Source organism: Polyodon spathula, chromosome 16 (assembly GCF_017654505.1).
Source record: "Polyodon spathula isolate WHYD16114869_AA chromosome 16, ASM1765450v1, whole genome shotgun sequence".
NCBI lineage: Eukaryota > Metazoa > Chordata > Actinopteri > Acipenseriformes > Polyodontidae > Polyodon > Polyodon spathula.
This window is the reverse complement of record NC_054549.1, coordinates 36,748,938-36,769,481: the sequence shown is the minus strand read 5'-3', so window position 1 is coordinate 36,769,481 and position 20,544 is coordinate 36,748,938. Positions and strand designations below refer to the sequence as shown.

Sequence of the window (20,544 nt, the reverse complement as noted above, 5' to 3'; positions counted from 1 at the left end):
TTGATGTTTTCTTTTTCTTTGTATTTTTACAGAGGATAAGTGAATGTACTGTACGCCATCAAACATCAATAATAGTTGTATTAATAAGCCAGCTGTATTTTGTAAGCTCAATGCTCCCCCCGCTCATCTGCGCACAGATTCTCAAAATGCGCTGAATCAAAGTGTGTTATTTTATCATGGACAATTATAAATACAGCTCAGCTCAGCCTGAAAAAAAAACATTTTCCTACCCAAACATTTTGTTTAACTGGAGCGATCACTGAGATGTAAGTGTACATGTATTTATGTGACTAGAGTTTATGATTGAGGGGTGGTTTCATAGACCCTGATTAGCACTCATCTTCCTCTGCCTATTGCAATGTTAACTTAGGTAAGGTAGTCCAAGATTTGTGCTATTCAGGGTCTGTGAAGCCAGCCATTGATGTTTGAAGGTATGGATCAGCTATCTTTCCTATAACTTCTTTTTTGGTTCGCTTTTACTAATGGACCACAGGAGATGTCAGGGTGGGTGTGGTGCTGTCTCTACAGTGCACCCAGATAAAGGACACAGCATCAACGGAAACCCAGCTGTGAAGTGTGCTGAATAAACACAGCAGAGTGAACCTAACAGAGACTGACAGGCCAATTAGAGGAGCTGACAATGAGACTCTAGGCTCACTCTGAGAGTGTAATAAAGCAGATTGAATGAAGAGCAGTCGTCTGATTTCTGAATGTCCTAAGCGTTCCGGAGCAGATCTCCAGAACCCTTTCAGTCATGGATCACTGCGGAATTAGGGTGAGGGTTTGGGTTGGGGTTGAGGGTTGAGGGTTGAGGGTTGGGGGTTGGGGGTTGGGGTTGGAGATGTAAGAATTTTGTAAGAAACTGTAAGCATTTTCAAATCAATCTTGTGTGAAACACAAGATGTTGCTCCTCCATTATGTTCACAGCCATGCCACAAAAGGAATGGTCAGTTTGCCATGTAAACCAATGCCAAACTCAGGCCTTCTCTGAAAGAAACCGATAAAGGCCAGGCAGATGTTTTATATACCATACCCAGCCATGCTCCATAGGGACGTGGTGTGTACATATTCACAGTACTTGTGTATGCGTAAGTATGGGTCTTTGGGTTAGGATACTGTATGCTTGCTGGAGTGAGATTGCAGCATATGGCACCATGTGTTTGTGCTCAGGAATGTATATGTGACAGGATGCAATTAATGGTGGACCTGGAATGTTAATAAGTGCAAAGCAATGACAAGTGTTACTTACCACGCTTTGAGATTTGTCATGCTCCCGTTCATTTCAATGACCTGCTGGGGGCTTGCTGTGGCAGAAGTAATTTCCCCGGGCCAGATGTTTACCGACGATGAATGAGAGCAACAACCATCGAGGGAAGGAATCGATCTTGGCTGCCTATTGATTGCCCAGCGAGTGAGAGAATCGCATCATGCAACACTGGGTTGCTCTCTCTGAAACGTCCTTTCAGCAAGGAGCCAACCAACCATCTCAATACAAACTAACAACACTGTCAGGGTATGATAGGGGCACATGTTGAATTTGGCACCGTATTTTATGATTGAGTATTTAGGATAAGGCTATATTGTTTATGCTTATCAGGTTTCACAATTTCGATGAAATATACCCATTGAAAATTCCCATTTCTGAGGGAATTCCCAGGGCTTGTAACCAGAACATCACAGGTGCAAATCCCACCCCTGCCACTGACTCATCACTGTGTGTGACCCTGAATAAAAAATAGCAGGCAGTGTGGTGCAGTGGTTAAAGTCCAGGGTTTGTAACCAGAAAGTCACCAGTTCAATATTTAGGAGCATTTGCTGTATAATAACTTGAGAAAAATGGTCAGTTTTAAAAGTGACAAGACTGCTTTTCTGAAGCTTTGATACCACATATGTTTAATCGTAAAATATCTTGAAATACCTAAATGAGCATTTATATTACTGTGAAAAAATACAGCCCTAGTTGTGAGTAAATTAGGTTCCTGCTAAAAAAATAAATAAATAAAAGCCAAATAGCATCTTTAACTCTATATTTGAAAGTGAAAACCGGCTGTTGCTCTGTATTAGTTTTAATATTTTTCTATCAGGTGTCAGTCTGAGTTTTGGATGCACATTCTGTAGAAATACCCAGCGAGTTCATCTGTGCTTCACAGAGATGACTCTCTACGAGCACCCTGCTCTCCACCACAGCCTCAGCTCTCCCAGCCCAGATCTGCCTAGCTGTCCAGAGCCGAAAGAGCTGAATTGGAATAAGATTCAGGTACTGAGGTCCGTGACAAACCACAAGACACCATCTGTGTGAACGCATGGCAGTGCCTCAGGAGAAGCTCAAACTAGGAAAGCAGCTTTCAAGCTCATCGCATCACACTGATGGGGGACAGGACAGAACCGTAACATCAGTGTATCTCACAGGCCCCCCCCCCCCCCCCCGCCCCCCCCCCCCCCCCCCCCCCCCCCCCCTCCCCATGTGTTCTCAAAACAGTAACATTCCTCCTGCTCTTCTGTTATCAGTTTAGAACCACAGACCAGATCACTGGACTCCAGTTAAACCAATAAATCCAAATCATTCTCTCTCAGCAATTACATAGTGTGTACGGACCTCTGCCACTAGGAAAAAGCAGCAGTCTTTATATTTCTCTGTTGAAACTGCTCTCATGTAAAGAACGCTTTTATTTTCCATGTCAGAATTTCATCCTCATATGCCCAGGGGCAGTACAACAACTTAGAGGCAGCAACTGAGTAATAATTTAATAGCTGGTAAATTGTCTGCCTAAAAAAATAAATAAATAAAAAGCTACAGGCAGTATATTTATTTTCAGATAGTTATCTTCTATCACAGAACATTAACCCCAGATTTGGAAAGGGAGCGTGAGACGCACAGAGAGTGAGACAATGGGAAAGAGAATAGCAGCATAGCCCCGAGTGCTTTTTATTTGTTTGTTTTTTATTTTATTGTTATTATCTTCCCTGGCTCTTCTCTTTTATGACCTGCGAAAAATTATGGAAGACGCCAATGTTTTATAAAGCTCTGTCTAGGGGGAAAAAAACAAACAAACAAACAAACAAAACACAACAGCAAAAATCTCTGCAATGCCATTTCCAATCTTTAAGTGGGCAGCGGCAAGCGGGCAGTGCAAGATAGCAAACCGGCTTCTTGTAATTTCTGTCATAGCTTAGCAGCAGTAATCACTTTGTGCGTGTGTGTCTTTGTGTGCGTACATACATCTGTGTGGATGAGTCTGTGAAAGTGCTTTCGTTTTTAGAGTGGGTTAACGGCGTGCCACTAGACCAAAGGTCTGCTGTACACAAAGCTGCACTGTGGACAGACTCGGGATGGCTTCAGTTCTTCCATACTTTTATCATGGGAAGCTGGAACCAACATCATCACCATGACAGCACAACTACCTGGAAAACCATGTGACTCCTGACGCAATGAGAGACCATCAAATAACAATGTAGAAAACTGTGTGAGGCTGTGACCTTTTTTTGGCTCCACTTGTTCTTTGATGTAGTAAAGTATAGTATATTAGAATAGACAAGATTATTATGATATAGTTGTATTGTATTGCATTGTCTTGTGGTGGATAGAGCAGATGGTGCTGACAGAGTTGAAAGGTCACAGACTCATATCACTTTCTTGATGAGGAAATCAAGGACAGTTGACATTCCACAGCAGCACGTAGTCTAGCTGAACTGAAAAGCAATCAAAGGAAGCAATTGGGGAACCTTAATTAAACTCAATACTGGAGAAACAGAACTCTGCAGACATCAAGCATACGATAGAAAGAGGGAAGCTATTTATTCTTTAAGAGGTCTTACATTAAATCCCCTTAGTAGGGGAAAAAAAACATCGGAATGTCATTTCCACGCGTCTTAGAGATTACTCAATCAAAGACTATCACACGCTCGGAACAGATGACAGTTACTGCCTGATTCTGAACAAGGTCATTAGGGTTTGCACCTCGCAGGAACCTGTATATGAAAACGTGCCCCTGCATAAACTAGATTTATCAAATGAGCCTTGAACGTTACAGATACCGCTCCATACCGACACATAATCTAAAATGTGTATCCCGCAGACTGGTCGTTGGTCTTAAAGGGGTTCAGCCGATGTCTGAATTTTAAAATAACGACAGGCTTTGCCCTGAAACCCTGCCAATCAAACCAAAAAAGAAGAAAAAAAGGAAAACAGAAGAGAGGCAATGTGCTCTCACCCGAAAGCTCACCTCCGTCTCGGAGGACTTTTGTCTGCGGCAGTCAGGATGCTGACTGGGTTTCGACCTTGGGAAGCGCGTAGCTGAGAGACATTTTTCAGCTGATTACTTGCAAGTCAAGGAGGTCCTCCGCAGTGGACCACCTTCCGCCTTCTCTTTTGAAGGGGGGGGGGGGGGGGGGGGGGCTCCCAGTTGCCTGTACAAGAGGTCAAAGACAAAACACAAAACAGATGACAGGTTTGACAATCTCTGCCTGTCAAGGGAATATTGCACATGAAGCAAGGCTAGGCAGGGGAATCTGCAGAACCAGTAAAAATTTACACACAGGGTGTCTCAATTTGTGTTGGTGAGCAGTGTGCGTCACTGACCATAACTAAATACAACTGCTGTCTATAAGAAAGGTCCTCAGAACTGATGCCTGCCACTTGACGTTGGTATCTGTTTTTAAAGCAATGTTAAATTGGCTTTCTGTGTAGTTGTAATGCATGGCTTTTAACCTCAGATTCTTTGGAACGATCCACTTTCTATGTAACCTCCTTCTCTGTCAAGTTGAAAAATGTAATTTGATTCTGGTGCATGTAGTCCTCGGGGCATCAGTGACTCTATTGTTTCTCTTCTTGTGCAAACAAAAGGCATCTGCCGGCCACACAAAGCGCTTTCCAGTGCTGTTGGGTGTTTTGCTGTGTAAAAGGTCTCTAATGTAAAACCAAGGGCATTATTTAAATGGGAACCTTTTCCTTTATTAACAATGAGCTAACTAGCATGTAAACATATGTTGCTCAATTTGTGTTCACAGTTAGTTAATATATATTAACCTATTTGTAAGCTAATAAAATGGTTTGAATAAAATAATAGCTGATCTCATTTTCTAACATACTACGGTAACATCTTTAAATGTGCCTTTAAACAAAATGAACCCTGTTTCAATAACATGATTGGCCTGGAGTTAATAATTCCCATGTAGGAGTCTGGTGTTAGTTGTGGGAGGTTAAGTGCAAAACCTTTACCGGGTGTTTTTTCCAGATTTAACCTAAACAATTTCATTTGTTGTTTGCAATTTAATCTGGAAAAATATTTGCTCTAATCACTGGCATATGAATCTTTCTGAAAACACCAAAAATATGGTGATCATTCACGTAGAGCCAGACATTCGCTCAGTGGAGTGGAGAGAGCAGTTCCTGTTGGCTGAGGAATCATTTATGACTGCTGATAATCAACGCGATCATTGCCCTGTTCATTTGTATGCTCCATTGCAACTGTCAATGTGCAGGCGCTTTATAGCCTAGCACTGCATGCTCTCTCTCCATCTCCTTGATCAGCCTGTAATGATTTGCAATGGCAATTTTTAAAAGATCGTTGCAGCTCAGGTGGCTGTGCTGAGTGTAAGCATTCGTAGGACTGTGTGTTGAGCCTTTTCTGACCAGCGTGTGTCGATCAAACATTAATATCCAGCCTGGCTAGAATGACCTGCTAAATAACTGGCCACTGCAATAATGAGGTAATTACCCAGCAGCCAGGTAATGCCCACAGCTGAGGTTGATAACGTGGATATTAAACTGAAAATGGGTTTGTGTGCACGAAGACAGGTTTAAAATGGCTCCTTGGAACTACCGTCACCCACTGTTACTGAAGAGTTTGAAAGATTTCAAAACCCTGTGAGATTTCTGTAGTATGTCAGAAACTATGTTACGTTGTACAGATATAGTCCAAATATACTGCATGCTGCAGCTGCCCAGTTTGGAAAAGCAATTCTGTATTCAAACAACTAGCTGAAGCATTTTGTGGGTGTCCTCCTGGTTCTGGTTGCCTGGATGGGTAGACAGTGTGGTTGGTAATATATTACTCAATTTAACCTGACCGCATTCAGCAGGTTTTGCGCACCTGTTGCACTACAATGTCAATTAAGAGCACAGCCAGCCTAACTTGGCAGCTGTAGGAATTACATGGCTGTTTGAACCCTTGTTGCACTACTACTCCCTCCTCTGAGCAAAGCTACTGAAACTGCACTGTACAGCAATCTGTTATGCCAGGTTAGTACAGAAATCACACATCACTGTGTAGTTTTGTTTTTAAGATGCGTCACTCCAGACATCCAACAAATCGATCAATAATGCTGCAGTGTATTTGTGTAACAGTTAGCTTGTCAGGACTTAAAAATAGATCTGTGATATTCAATTATTTTACTGTACTGGTCAAATAATTCAATGGATCCCTTCAGAACCATTTAAGGCTGCCCTTGGTGAGGGTACCCCATTTTGACAGCATTCAACCCGTGTCACACAGAAGACTTGAAATGAACGGCCAAGACTGGAAAGAGTGTGTTGAATCTTTGTATATACTGCCTCCAAGTGGCTGTAAGGTAAAGTACAGTATATATAGTATACATGCGTCAACTGAAATATATATATATATATATATATATATATATATATATATATATATATATATAGAGAGAGAGAGAGAGAGAGAGAGAGAGAGAGAGAGAGAGAGAGAGAGAGAGAGAGAGATGTATTAGTTAAAATCCTGTGTGTTGGCAACTCTTGTTTTTAAGTTTAATTTTGTTTAAGTATTTATTTTATTTAAAAAGGGCTTACATTCACATATCTGTTTGTTTGATTGCTGCCTTGCCTGCCAGACCACTGGCCGTCCTGTCACATCCCCTTTTTAAACAATAACACAAAACCCCTGCAAACCACTAATGATTGTCTCTACCGTGGAGTTCTCCCTGTTCTAAACCCCTCCCCCCAGACCTGGGGACCCCCCCCCCTCCCCACCTACCCAACACACAGGGGAGATCATCAGAGACAAGGCTAGCTGTCAGCAGTTTTGTTTTTTCCTCCCAGAGTAAGAATTGTGAGGGCAAGTATAATTTAATTTGAAACTCCTTACAACAGCCCAAGAGCCTTGCATGACAGCTGAAAAGCTACAACAGGGTTGCAATACCAAAATGAAGGAGGGTGACAGCCTGATCCAAGATATCAAGATCTTGAGTGAAGAACCTTCATTTTAGTTTATCTATCTACCGAGCCACAATGTCCCTTTACTGCTTTTTTTGGTCATTTGAAATGTCTTGTCAGGCAATGCTAAAATCTGGCATGTACACCTGATCACAGCTATCACAGGCAGTAATGTGACAGGTAAAGCCATCAGCACTTTGTCCAAGCAGAATAACAAGGCAACTGTACAGAGCAGGAGTGAAGAAAAGGGCACCTACCTGCCAGCAATCAGTCCGTCCGTCCGTCCCAAGAAGGGTGTGACAAGCATTGATCTGCAGTTCCTCTTCTAAGAACCGGTCGGTATTTCTGCAGTTTATCCCAAGCGTTTCCTATGGTTAAACTCTGAATTTAGCAGTTTACCCTGGGTTTCCATGTTTATTAATATACTTTACCCATGCATTGCTGTTCTTTACAATGCTCACCTATGCGTTGGCATGCTTTCACTATGCTTTTACCTTTATAAGGGACTGACATGGATTAGTCTTTCAGTAACATGCATGCACTTTGTGACAGTGACAAAGCGTGTCCCCTCCATTGGATTTGCTATATATTTAGATGTAAGTAGTTGGTGAATGTGAACCTCTGGGACCCAGTGTAAAATGGTTCCCTGGAAGACCGGCATCATTGGATATTACTGCTTTAAACAAAAAAGGGTACTCCAGTCCTAAACCAAGAATTGAGACATCTCTTACGATTTCAATCAACCGTACAGCAGCTTTAAAATGCACCGAAACAACAAAATAAGCTGCAGCTGTGAGAAAGATAGTGCTGGCAATCAATAATTCAACAAATGATCATACGTTTTGTTATCTAACACTAAAAAAAATAAAAACTCTAACCGAATGCAATCCCAGGGTGAGCAAATGCAATACTGAGGCGTTTGTAATTATATTTTTACACAGAGCCAAGAACAGAAACATACGCAGGCAGAACAGACCAGCGAATTCCCACCGTCTCTGAGATTGGGGAGAAGGCTGGTGTCACTGAACTGTGAAAGGCAGATAGCCCGCAGGCGGGGCTGGCACAGCGACCTTTCGAGGCTCAGCTGTGCTATCACCACAGATAACCTGCTTGAATAAAGGTTATGATAAAGCGTGACATTTTCATTGTGACTGTACAACTTTACAAGGTCTTTACGCGGCCGTGCATGTGTTTAGCGGAAGGGCGCTTTATTCAGTCCTTTTCTGTCTTCTGCAATGCTATTCTTTTATACAGACCCCTGACAACAGTTTTGCCTCCCTAACTGACGGGAGTGCCAAGCCCAATGCAACACTCCCTCTGGAAATCTCACTGCAGAGCAGCAGACCACAATACGACTGACTTGACAAACTTGCACCACCTCGTGACAGAGTCTCTCACAGTCCCCGACAACTTCCTTGAATGCTGACGTGTGATTATCGATGTATGTTACTATATCTGAATTTGATAAGGCAGGAATTCTTCAAGTTTAATTTTTTCACAAAATCAGGTTGTATTTTGAACTTTTCTATAACCCGACAACTGCGTTCAGATCTCAGACTTACAACATTTTAAAATGCCAGCATTTGAAAGCACACCCCCATCTCTCCAAGCATGCTCACTATGGAACTTAATAATGTTTAACTGGCGCTAACTGACACGAATACGGAACAAATGACATCATCCCGTCTTTGAACAAGAGAAGCTTTATTAGAATTAGAAAAAAAGTAGATTCAATACTATTAAGAGACCTTCTTTTTTTTACATATTTTTTAAGTTAATTAAGACATCAGCCCTGCAAAGTCTGTACAAATCAAATCTGAAAAGATAAGCGTAATAGACGAATAGAGGTGATGACTGAAACAGGATGAATCTGAAATGAAAGGGAGTTTTTAAGCTTGTTTTATATCTCATTGAGAGCAGATCAGTGCCGTTGCCTTGGAACAGATCCATCAGGATTCCCAGCTGTATGTTCCACCTCGTGGGATTGGAGCATGCAAACCCTTTCCTATCCAATGCCAAAGATTCTTTCTTTGTATTTCTCATCTAGTATCAACCCTGACAATGCCTCTAGCTCATTTGTGTTTATTTTTCATTTTCAGAAGTGCATTTGCCAATTAAAAATCAGCTTTTTATTTATTTTTATTCACAGCTGAATCTCAAACGGTGTCAGATTTTGGGAGCTTTTCCAAAGATTCACTGACACCAAGTTAAAAAAATTAAAATGACTGAATCCTGATAGGCAAGCTCATTCTCAAACCGTTGCCTCCTACAAAATTTAGTATCCAAATGTTTTCTTCTGCGTTCTGAGATGCTCTTGATTAGAGGTTTTATAATGTACTTAAAATTGTATGACAGAATATATTTGGCAATTCTATTTGTGTTGCCCTACCCGAATGACCTAATACAAGCCCTTGAACAGTATTGGTGCACTCAGGAAGGATGTATCAGTATAGATTGTAAAGTGCTACTGGCTCTGTGTGAGAGCGTGTTGTGTCTGTGGGAGTCACGCGCTCTTTAGGCCTCGCTGGGCAGGGCTGACACGCTGGCCAGTGCAGGGATGAGGCTGCAGTAGATCTCAATGCCGTGCAGGAAGACTCGCTCGTTCAAGAACTCGTTGTGGTCGTGTAACAGGATCGGGGTTCGATTCATCGGCGAGAAGCCGATTGCTGGCAACCCAACCTGCAGAGGAAAGTAACAGGAGTAGGGCAGTTTGAACTTATTTACCATTTCTGATAGATCCAGAGAAAGTGGCGCATGGTTGCTACGGACAAAAGCAATAGTAAAAGAAAGAGACTTACTGCTCGAATAAACCGGCTGTCGGTTGCTGCTGGAAAGATTTCCTTTTTTAAAGCCAAGTTCCTGATGAAAGGAAATTAACAGAAAGGAAATTCTTGTTTGTTAACATGGTTAATGTTTTTGAAAAGCAGTGCTGGTCTGTACATCTCTGCAGGCTGCACTCACATGGCGCTGCACGCAGTGCTGAAGGCTCTCCACCAGGGGTCAGTGTGCTCCGTGGAGGTCAAGTTCTGGTTCATGTGTTTCTGTTCAGGAAGGCACGACACGAGAGACTGACCAGTCTAGTTTTTAACAGAAATACTGCTACCCTTATTCTAACTATATTAATATTACTGGTGTCCCCTTACACCTAGGCAGGTAATTTTTTAGACCCAATTATTATTAACATTACTAAATAAAACACAACAAAAATTGTATTGTATTTAACCTTGAAGTCCTGGTCAAGAAGGTAGCCAATACAAACCAGTTAATCTAATTATCAGAAACAACTCAGGAGCACCAGGCAAAACTAAAACATGTTTCAGCTAAGTAGATACACATTTTTTGTTTGAGCTCCTTCAGAAGGTATCAAGTCAGTAAGTTTCAGTTCTTCCTGAAGTTTACTCCAAGACTGTGAAGCTAGAAAACGGAGTGGAAAGGGACCCATGCTAGCCTGAGTTATTGGGTTTAAAAGGTAGATTTGTTTCAAAATCTGCAGTACTGAGCATTAAAACAGACCCCTATAGAAAACAGTAAAGAGGCATGAGGGAACCCGTTTGTTAAGCTGTCTTCTCATAGCTGGGAAACTGCGCACAGTGACCTTCGGTCAGTCTGTTTTACATCACCTTTAACATCACCAGGCTACAAGGGAGTCATGGACAGCAGTGACAGAGCTGAGGCTGGAATCGGAGAGAGAAAGACTCCCATCAGACACTTAATAGTTCAGCTCGGTTCATACCAGTGAACCCTGTGATCTTTGTTGTCCGAGTACAAGACCTTGGCTTGCTGTCCATGACCGACTGTAAGATCTGGTGAGGAGTTAGTTAAGACTGAACAGCACAGATACTGTACCTGTGCAAACTGATAGGTGACACCTTCCCCAGCGGCCTCACACCACACTTTAATCTGCTCTTCAAATTCCTATTGGAAAGAGATTGATTTTCAACAAACATTAGAAACAAATCAAATAACACCGCGGAGCACGGTTCATCATGGAACAGAGTCAGGGTGTAATTAGCAATGCTGCCACCAGAGCGCTACATGAATCTTGCTGCAGAGCTCAAGTTATGGGTCATACACAGGGGTTCAGATTCTCCATTTCTTTTTCGTTCTCAGGTTAAAGCTGGGGTAATTGTGCACCGAAGCACTGCGAATGCAGCCCCGTACCTTCAGACTGACGGTGGGTGGGATCCTCATGTCAAAGCTGACGTCCATGTTAGGGGGGATGACGTTATAGGCCACGCCCCCTTGCACCATGGTCATGTTCACTGTGGTGACGTCACCCAGCGTGAAACACTCACTGGTGTTCAATCTGGAGGAGAAAAAGAACAAAAGCAATGAGAATGGATTTCATTCATTTTAGTTGTTTCAGGTTTGGAGTCCATGCCCTGATGATTTTGGACATTCTGTTACCCAGCTCCTACCCTCTGTCCCGAGTCTGACTCCACTCAGTTTATAAAAGGGTCCTCTGGTCCGGGTTTCTGTCCTTGATATAGTGGACGGGGTTGACGTGGTGGAACTGCAATCAAGTATCTTCTAACCCTTTCATTTCCCAGGCATGACTCCTACTCATATTTATTGCACTCATCCCTGCGTAGGCAGCTACAAGCAGTTACACATTTAAAAGCATTGTGTTTAATAACCTGGACCAACAGAGATCCAAATCAAACATTTGCAGTAACAATTAAAATCCCATTCATTCCTTTTACTATTTAACACTGCCGAGAGGCTCGTAACATCGCAAATTACACAGCCAGCCCCAGCACAGCACTTGACAGAAAAGCATTCGTCAAGATACAGCTCCACTATAGAGGACGACACGGGAGAGAGCAGCCCTGGAGAGCAATGCATTAACCAGGGTAAGAGCAGCCGCAGCAGCAGGGAATAATCACATCAACTCTCAGATAGCACCGTCATGCCCTGTCATTCCCAGATATGACTCTCCTCCCCCTGGAACACGCTTCTGAATGACACTGTTCTTGTTATTAAAAGCCAGGATACATATGGCTGCCTGAATGACATCGTTCTTGTTATTAAAAGCCAAGAACAGCTCTGAACAGGAGTGGACAGTCTGACTAACAGCTCTGCACAGTGCTGGACAGGCACACTAACAGCTCTGCACAGGACTGGACAGGCACACTAACAGCACAGCACAGGACTGGACAGGCACACTAACAGCACAGGAGTGGACAGTCTGACTAACAGCTCTGCACAGGACCGGACAGGCACACTAACAGCACAGCACAGGACTGGACAGGCACACTAACAGCACAGCACAGGACTGGACAGGCACACTAACAGCACAGGAGTGGACAGTCTGACTAACAGCTCTGCACAGGACCGGACAGGCACACTAACAGCTCTGCACAGGACTGGACAGGCACACTAACAGCACAGGACTGGACAGGCACACTAACAGCACAGCACAGGACTGGACAGGCACACTAACAGCACAGGAGTGGACAGGCACACTAACAGCACAGCACAGGACTGGACAGGCACACTAACAGCACAGCACAGGACTGGACAGGCAAACTAACAGCACAGGAGTGGACAGTCTGACTAACAGCTCTGCACAGGACCGGACAGGCACACTAACAGCACAGCACAGGACTGGACAGGCACACTAACAGCACAGCACAGGACTGGACAGGCACACTAACAGCACAGCACAGGACTGGACAGGCACACTAACAGCACAGCACAGGACCGGACAGGCACACTAACAGCACAGCACAGGACCGGACAGGCACACTAACAGCACAGCACAGGACCGGACAGTCACACTAACAGCACAGGAGTGGACAGGCACACTAACAGCACAGCACAGGACCGGACAGTCACACTAACAGCACAGGAGTGGACAGTCTGACTAACAGCTCTGCACAGGACTGGACAGTCTTACCTGGTCTTCTCCTTCTCTCTGAAGTCCATGAAGGAATTTATAATTTTGCGCTGTAAAAAAAAAAAACAAAAAACTAATGTTTTCTTTGTCTGCAAAAACATGTAAAAACTGCAAGGAGGGTTCTAACTGAATGACTTTAAATGATGGTGCTACTTAGACCCGCCATGGTTTCAGATCAATAAAATAGACCCTAGTGAATATAGATCCATACTGTACACAACAAACCGTACGCTGTACACGCTGTGGTCAGGGACACCTACCAGCTTCTCAGCTGCAGTGTTTTCAACGAATCTTGACCCATGCCCTGGGTTTCCAGTACACCTTACTGTTATCCCTGCAAGCGACGCAATGCGAAACGTCAGCTTAAATCCAACAGAAAGAGACACACAAGCTGCTACACTATGACAGCTGCTGAGCTGACAAAATTCTGAAATGATTCAGGTTTGTATTTCGAGTCGGACCAACAGGCAGTAAAATGGAAAACTCATTTTTAAAAGGAATTCTGTCTTCTACATTTTCTTCTGCTCATAACCATGGTAACAAAGAGCTATACTTTTGGTAACGTTAACATGAAAAGTTCATTTACAAATTGGAAATAAATGTTGTCAAAATCTTATATATAGTTGCTTGCCTAGCATTTTATACAGTTGTATGTGTATAGTGTAAGAGAAATGCATTGTTTCAAATTCAGTATTTACTCTTTTTCATGCACACATCAAGGCTGTCACATGTCTTACACATTAACGTTACATTCATTTATAGACTTTGATGTAAAATTTTAAGGAGACAAGAAAGAAGCACGTTGTGGCTGGTGCCTACTTCAAGTCTCAAACTATAGCTGGCATCCTTGCCCTTGGTAATGTTACTCACACCATGGGTTCCTCTCTCCATAGAAAACTGTGAAGGAGTCTCCAGGGTTCGCCAGGCCTAGAGAAAGAGACATTCATTCTTTACCACAGCTCTCCTTCACAAGGTTACTGTGTATAATTCTTTCCTATAGGTCTTCTTTTCCATACACTGCTGCACATGCATTAACACACAACATTCTCAGCCTAAGGCATAAGCAACTCTACTCAGCAAACAGTTTTTCTGCCATTCACTTGAATCAGTAACATTTCCCTACAAGACGATTTTGAAAGACTCAACTCACGAAAGGTTTCATTAACACCAACCTTATTTCATCCATCACAGCAGGCTTACACTGACAGAGGTGATCATTAGCAGCTGTACTAGCCATGCTTTTTAAACCAGCCCTGTCCCCCTTCCCCACATTACCTTCGTCCAGTGCAAAGCCAATGTTCAGAGCTTGAAACTCAGGGAGATTTACAAACATCTCCATTCCTTTGTGACCCCCAACCTCCTCATCTAAACACAAGCACAGACGATCAGCAGAGAAATGAATCACATTGTTTTTATATAGCGCCTCTTGCGGCTCAGCCAAAGCGCTTCACCATCACAAAGTAAACAGGCCTGTGAAACAAGACCGAATGCTAAAAAAATAAAAGTAAAATGAAAATGCAGAATAAAGACATAAAATGTAATCACACTCCAAACGCTTGAGAGAACAAATAGGCCTTCAGCCAGGACTTAAAGTTAAGCCATTCCCCACTTTTTTATGCCTAACTACACTTTAATATTTGAATACGCCTTTAATCAAAAGGTGCTGAATGAAAAATATAATACAGCGATTAGTCCCTCTACCTTTATTTTATTGCGTTATTTTTCAGAATGAATGCAATCTTATTTTTACTTTTCTGGTGAGGTGATTACCGTTAATGAACGTTAAAATTCTCCAAAACTAGTTGAAAAAAAAAATAGACATATTTTTCACCTGGGACAAACATCAAATGTACTGTGCGAGGAAACCTTCTCCCCTCAGACTTCAGTCTCCTAATAGCTTCTATGTACCTGAAAACAACATTATTAATTACACAATAGAACTTCACACAACTCTGAAAAAACTTTTTAAATACACATACACATATATACAGATGTACTTCAAAATAAAACACACATCATTCAAAGCACACCTTCTACTCGGGCTATACTAGCGTCCCAAGAGAACTATATTGCAAGTCAGAGACCATGGACTAGACTCCTATAGGGCAGCTTGCAAAGCTTTTTTTATGAAAGGAAAACTACAGTAGGTCTATAAGGCTTGGCATGACTAAGACCCAGGATTATTCTCCTGCTGCACCATGCTGTCATCTACAGAAGCAAGTTCCCAAAGCTTTCACTCAGTACAATGCCTGTCTGAAGTTTGCATTTTATGAATAAAATACAGGTTTGGAATCCATGACTAGGTTCACAAAAAACAAAAAACAAAAACAAAACACAGCTTTTAATTTATGAAAACATGAAGTGAAACCTTTGTGAACAGGCTCCCCTATCTTCGGTGGGTTTGTTTTATGTAAGTAAGCGAACAGGATTCAAGTTGAAACTCACTGGATGGTGACACACTTCATATCCTGAGTGCCCCTGCCGTATATGTTCCCTTCTCCGTCCTTGAATGCACCAAATGCATCGTGCTTCCAGTGTTCCTATAGACAGCACAGCACACGTGTGAGCAGACAGGAGTCCCCCTACTCCAATTCACTGGCCATAGTGCGTTTGTGGTACAGCTGTGGTTGAGTTACTGTACAGCAAGCTCCCTCCTTGCAGCCAGGTCCATTAAAACAAGTTTCGTGGTTAAAGTAAAGCAGGAGCATCACTAATACATTGTAAACAAACCCTCAGCTTTCACTGGAATTATGTATTTGTAAGAAAGGCCTGCCAATATTTTGTCCTGTTTTTTTTTTAAATAATACAATACGATAGCTTACAGCAGCAGTGACCAAAGCTGGCATTCCACTCAAGGTTTCTGTTCCAACCCTGTTCTAAATTGTTTAACTGAACCAATGAAACCCCGTCCAGTCCCGGCTCATTATCTCATTTTCCATGCTAACCCTGGAGCGGAATAGTCCTCCAGGACTGTGATTGGAGACCCCTGGCTCAGTGTGCTACGGTTCCAGTAGTAAATCAGGTGTAAAACCAATACGTTAGTTTACGTTATTGTACCATCTTACCTGGAAGACAGGCACCACGTCCGTGTGGGAGTTCAACAGGACTGATCTGAGCTTTGGGTTCGTCCCTTCCCAGGTCATTACACCCACAACTCGCCCGGGACAGACCTGAGTGAATACACAGAGAGACTCCCCTGAAAACCAGATAATACCAAGTCCACTTTAAACGCTGGGGTTCACAAAACTTAGACATGCAGAATCACACTTAACCAATTCAAAACAAAGACAGATCTTTAAAAAAAAAAACACAACAAATACATCTCTTTAAAAAAATTCATAACAAATACATATCTTTAAAAAATATATATATAAATTTAAAAACACCTAATCAATACAGGTTTCAAAATCTGAAAAAATAGATAACGACTGGTTTATTATCGGTTTATTAATTTATTACATTTCCTACCCTATATATTACTAGGTCTGTTTGCAATTTTTAATCATTTCCAGATTTGTAAGATCTGGTAGAGATGGCCAATCGCCTACCAATTTATGTTGGAAAAAGTAAATGATATAAACAATAAAATAACTCCTGCCATGGAGGTTGAAGGACTGCGTGTTGAGTAAACGCATGTGGGACTGTGAGGAAGCATCTACCCCAGCTACACCTACACATGTTGTAAAAGACTGACAGACGCACATTTTATTAAGCTGTCACTGTGCCTTGTTCCTGCACTGCTTCACTTTTGATGGACAAGCCCAACCACGGCTTTCCTGGCTGAGGGATAGATGATCCTGCTGTGTTTTTAAATATACCTCAACTTTCTTAAAGGGCAGCCCCAGCTCGGCTGCAATTCGATCCAGGAACTTAAGAGCAGCCTCTGCAAAAAAAAAGAGCAGAGCCATCATTAGTGCAACAACAACAACAAAACATGAGGGCTGCAACGTGCCAGACAGGACACTGCACAAACCTGGGACCCCCAACTCTGGATCTGCACGGACAGTTCTGGAACAAACTGTTACTGTATGCAAGGTGAAGAGTTCATTGTATACAATAAGAGATCTCATATTGTGCAGTGTGGGGAGCTCAAACTGTGTGAAACGACATCCCATATAATAAGAGATACCATATCGTTATAGTTAGCTATTATAAACTAAATTGCTCCCATGTTTTTTTTTTTTTTTAGCTGGTACTGTGTATCATAATGTAATTCCATGCTTGTTTTTTTTATAGGATATGTTTAGATGTTCCAAACACATCTGATTTGGTCTGAATACACTTGTTTAAGCCAAGTACAAACATGTTAAGAAAGTGGCTAAGAAGCACTAGAGAAATATCTACATTCTCAAAGAAGAATTTCCCAGGACGTTCCAGGGCTCGATCGAGTTAGCTAGTCTGTTAAACAATGACTTTCCTATTGTGACCAAGACCAACAGCCTATTTTCCATTATCAGTGCTCCACAATCAGTGACCAACTATACAACCGCTAATGCAGCATTCTGTTGTTGCAGCGAGATGTCCAGGGACTTTGATCCTTCCAGTGGACTTTGCAATTTAACCCTGTCTGCATGCACAGTATCAGTGTTCGGAATACAGTTTCCACTCTCATAAACTGGTTTAATATAGAATACTGCGAGCGGTAGTGTGAATGTTAGTATTTCGAAGGATGCTGCCCCGGTACTCTGAATAACAGGTGGGGTACTGGTTCATATGAAACACAGTGAAACTTGCAATTCCAGGTTTTAAAAGGGAACTCTTTACTGTTAGCAGTGTCTACAAAAATGAGCAACAGTAATAGTGCAACAATAACCCAATCAAACAGGACTCAGGCTGAATAGGTACAGAGACAGCAAGCTGATTATTAAATGCTAAATGGCTTCAGGGGCCTTTGTGGTGTGTTTGTTTCAACATTGTGAGTTTGTTGTGTGAGTTGGTTGGTATTTTTTCAGGGAAAAGCACCGACCGTAATCAGGCTCTGGGTGGACAGTCTTGATCCTCAGGTACTCCCTGAAGAGACTAACAGAGGGGTCCTCGGAAGACACAGAGGGGTCCTGGCTCCTTCCTGCCTCTGTCGGCCCATCTTTACCTGGTAGCATCTCAGACTCACCTTGCCTGGAGTAAGAGAGTCAATCAACACCCTAATGCCACCACATCTGTACAAATGAACTCAATAAGAAGAAGACAGCAAGCCACCAAAAGTTAGCCATCAACAGTTCAGCCAATCAATACAGCAAAAAAAAAATAAAAAATACTGTAGGTCACCTTGAGCTACATTCTCAGTGTGATATAGCATGCATTAGCCCAACCAATGACTAGTCATGACTTCTTCAGCTTTATTAACTCTCCTAAATATAACTTCAGGTCATTAAACTTACCTTGCTCTGCACCAACAGAAAAGTAAAAGCATATGAGGAGAGGACTGGATGATAACTAATAAAGTCCAGGTTTATTCTGAAACACGAATGTAAAAAAGAATCTCAAAATGGGGAGGGTACACCTATTGCATATAAAGAATCTCAATGGGGAGGGTACACCGTTGTATATTCTGTCGATTTGGTGTCGTCTAGATGGTTTCATTGCACAGCACTCCACTTAATGTCTAACTAGGAACTAGTAAAAATGCACAACAGCAATGGGACTTGTGTGTGTGTGTGTGTGCGTGTGTGTGTGTGTGTGTGTGTGCGTGTGCGTGTTGAATTCTATTAAGCCACTGTTGACTTTAGCATCACACTCATGGGGCAGAATCAACCAAACAGGAAACGCAATATTGTAACCTTCAGTTTTCGGAGTTTACCATTCACCCTACGTTTCTTGCATGTATAAGCACGGTCTGAGGCATCGATAGGGATACAGAGAACAGTGACTATGTTCACTTCCTGCGAGTGGATTACTGATCTAATTAGTAAAAACTGTTGAGATTAATCTGGATTGCCAGTACTGTGGAGGAACACAAATGCCATTTCAAGACACATAGAGATACAAATAATAAATAAAATCAAAGCTTTTGTACAGTAACTAAATAAAATTACGTTAAAACGTGAAAAAGTGTGTTCCAATGCACTAGAATGGACAGACACACACACACACACACAGCTAAACAAGTTATCGCAATACATTAATAAATTATACATGCCAAGGAGACAGTCTCCAACTGCGTGCTTTGTTTTTGACAGACCGGGCAACTTTATCATAACCATATAGCGTCAGTTACCGGTAATAGAGTGCATATCACGACGTATATCAGTGTATTTATTTTTGACATTACACATCCTGATTCAAAAACGGATTCTGATTGTTGTATGAGACATAATGGTCATTGCAATGCAAAGAAAATCACTGTTTGCAACTGTGCTACTTCGATCCCGTTCATTTTCAGCAATAATCGTTCTCTTTCTGAACAATTTCTGCATTGCATTGTCAAGAATCAATGCAGAGTCATTACACGTTACACGAAAAACAAAACGATGAAAACGGCGTGGCTTCCTATGGCATGCAAACATAAATAATTAATAATAACACGCGATTAGATACTACCTTACTTGGAGTACAGCGCGGAGCTCTACAAAGCCAAACCTCAACCTGAAAGAACTTGTGTGCAAAACAACACAGCTCGCCTTCTGCCACTGACCCACACAACCAGGCTAGTTAAAGGATTACCTAATGATCGATGCAAAGCAGTGTCGTCAATGACCCTGCCTGCAATACAACTCCAGATATACATATATATGGCCCAACTGTTCTCAGTAAATCTCATTGCAAATTTCGCATTCCTCATTTATATATATATATATATATATATATATATATATATATATATATTATTGAATAAACGTGCATATTGTCCTGAACGGTTAAAAAAAATGTAAAACTAATAATAATAATAATAATAATAATAATAATAATAATAATAAAATAATAATAATAAATAACCTGCAAATTCAGTATAGAAAATAAGTATTATGGATCTGACAGCCAGCAAATGCGACACCTGAATACTGTGAGACACTAAGCCAACACATTCAGTGTAATGTACTCTATACTGGGGATCTGAAAGCCTGCAAATTCAATAGAACAGCTTCAATACAGATAGCTCACTAGAACTACTTGGGATCAAAACTCGTCAAATCACTTTAAAGATACTGTCTCAGAGCCACCGAAATCAGTTTACTGAGCACTGCTAACAACAAATACAGGCATTAGGGGATACTGTGATGCTATAGAACCAAGAACCAAGCACTGGTAAAGCAAAGGGTTAAATACTGTAGTAATCATGCAGCAGGAGTTTAAATGTTCTCCCAGTCATTGATCTCTTATCATATATGGCGCTTTGTCAGCACTAAAGCACATGAACTCAAAGAGCCAAAACTGGTGAATCAGCATCACTAGCAGCAAAAGCTTTATACTACACGGACAAAGGTCATTTGGCACTACTGCCTACTCACAATGCTGTTAACCCACTGGTGTCTAGTATACA

General features: G+C 41.9%; 1 protein-coding gene across 4 annotated transcripts; it reads right to left on the bottom strand.

Annotated features, from left to right (window-relative positions):
* Positions 1–8,855: 8,855 nt before the first annotated feature.
* On the bottom strand, positions 8,856–19,698 carry LOC121329388 (aminoacylase-1A-like). 4 transcript variants are annotated; one of them, XM_041274971.1, is made up of 16 exons: positions 19,610–19,676; positions 18,446–18,521; positions 18,034–18,182; positions 16,886–16,950; positions 16,133–16,237; positions 15,513–15,607; positions 14,899–14,975; positions 14,343–14,432; positions 13,938–13,994; positions 13,328–13,401; positions 13,068–13,117; positions 11,330–11,474; positions 11,015–11,083; positions 10,130–10,209; positions 9,967–10,027; positions 8,856–9,847 (listed from the first exon to the last, which is right to left on the bottom strand). In XM_041274971.1, exons 2-16 carry the CDS (start codon positions 18,475–18,477, stop codon positions 9,683–9,685), a joined length of 1,314 nt encoding a protein of 437 aa, XP_041130905.1. In that variant the 5' UTR covers positions 18,478–18,521; positions 19,610–19,676; the 3' UTR covers positions 8,856–9,682. The 4 variants fall into 4 exon arrangements, with proteins under 4 accessions (XP_041130905.1, XP_041130904.1, XP_041130906.1 ...); XM_041274970.1 differs by having other exon boundaries at positions 19,605–19,668; XM_041274972.1 differs by lacking the exon at positions 18,446–18,521 and having other exon boundaries at positions 19,605–19,698.
* Between the last annotated feature and the right edge of the window lie 846 nt (positions 19,699–20,544).

Coding starts and splice junctions, on each gene's coding strand:
- LOC121329388 (XM_041274971.1), bottom strand. CDS start 18,477: ATGCTTTTACTTTTCTGTTGGTGCAGAGCAAG. Junction 15,608..16,132: donor ACGTGGTGCCTGTCTTCCAG/GTAAGATGGTAC, acceptor TGCTGTCTATAG/GAACACTGGAAGCACGATGC. Junction 14,976..15,512: donor ATGAAGTGTGTCACCATCCA/GTGAGTTTCAAC, acceptor TGTTGTTTTCAG/GTACATAGAAGCTATTAGGA.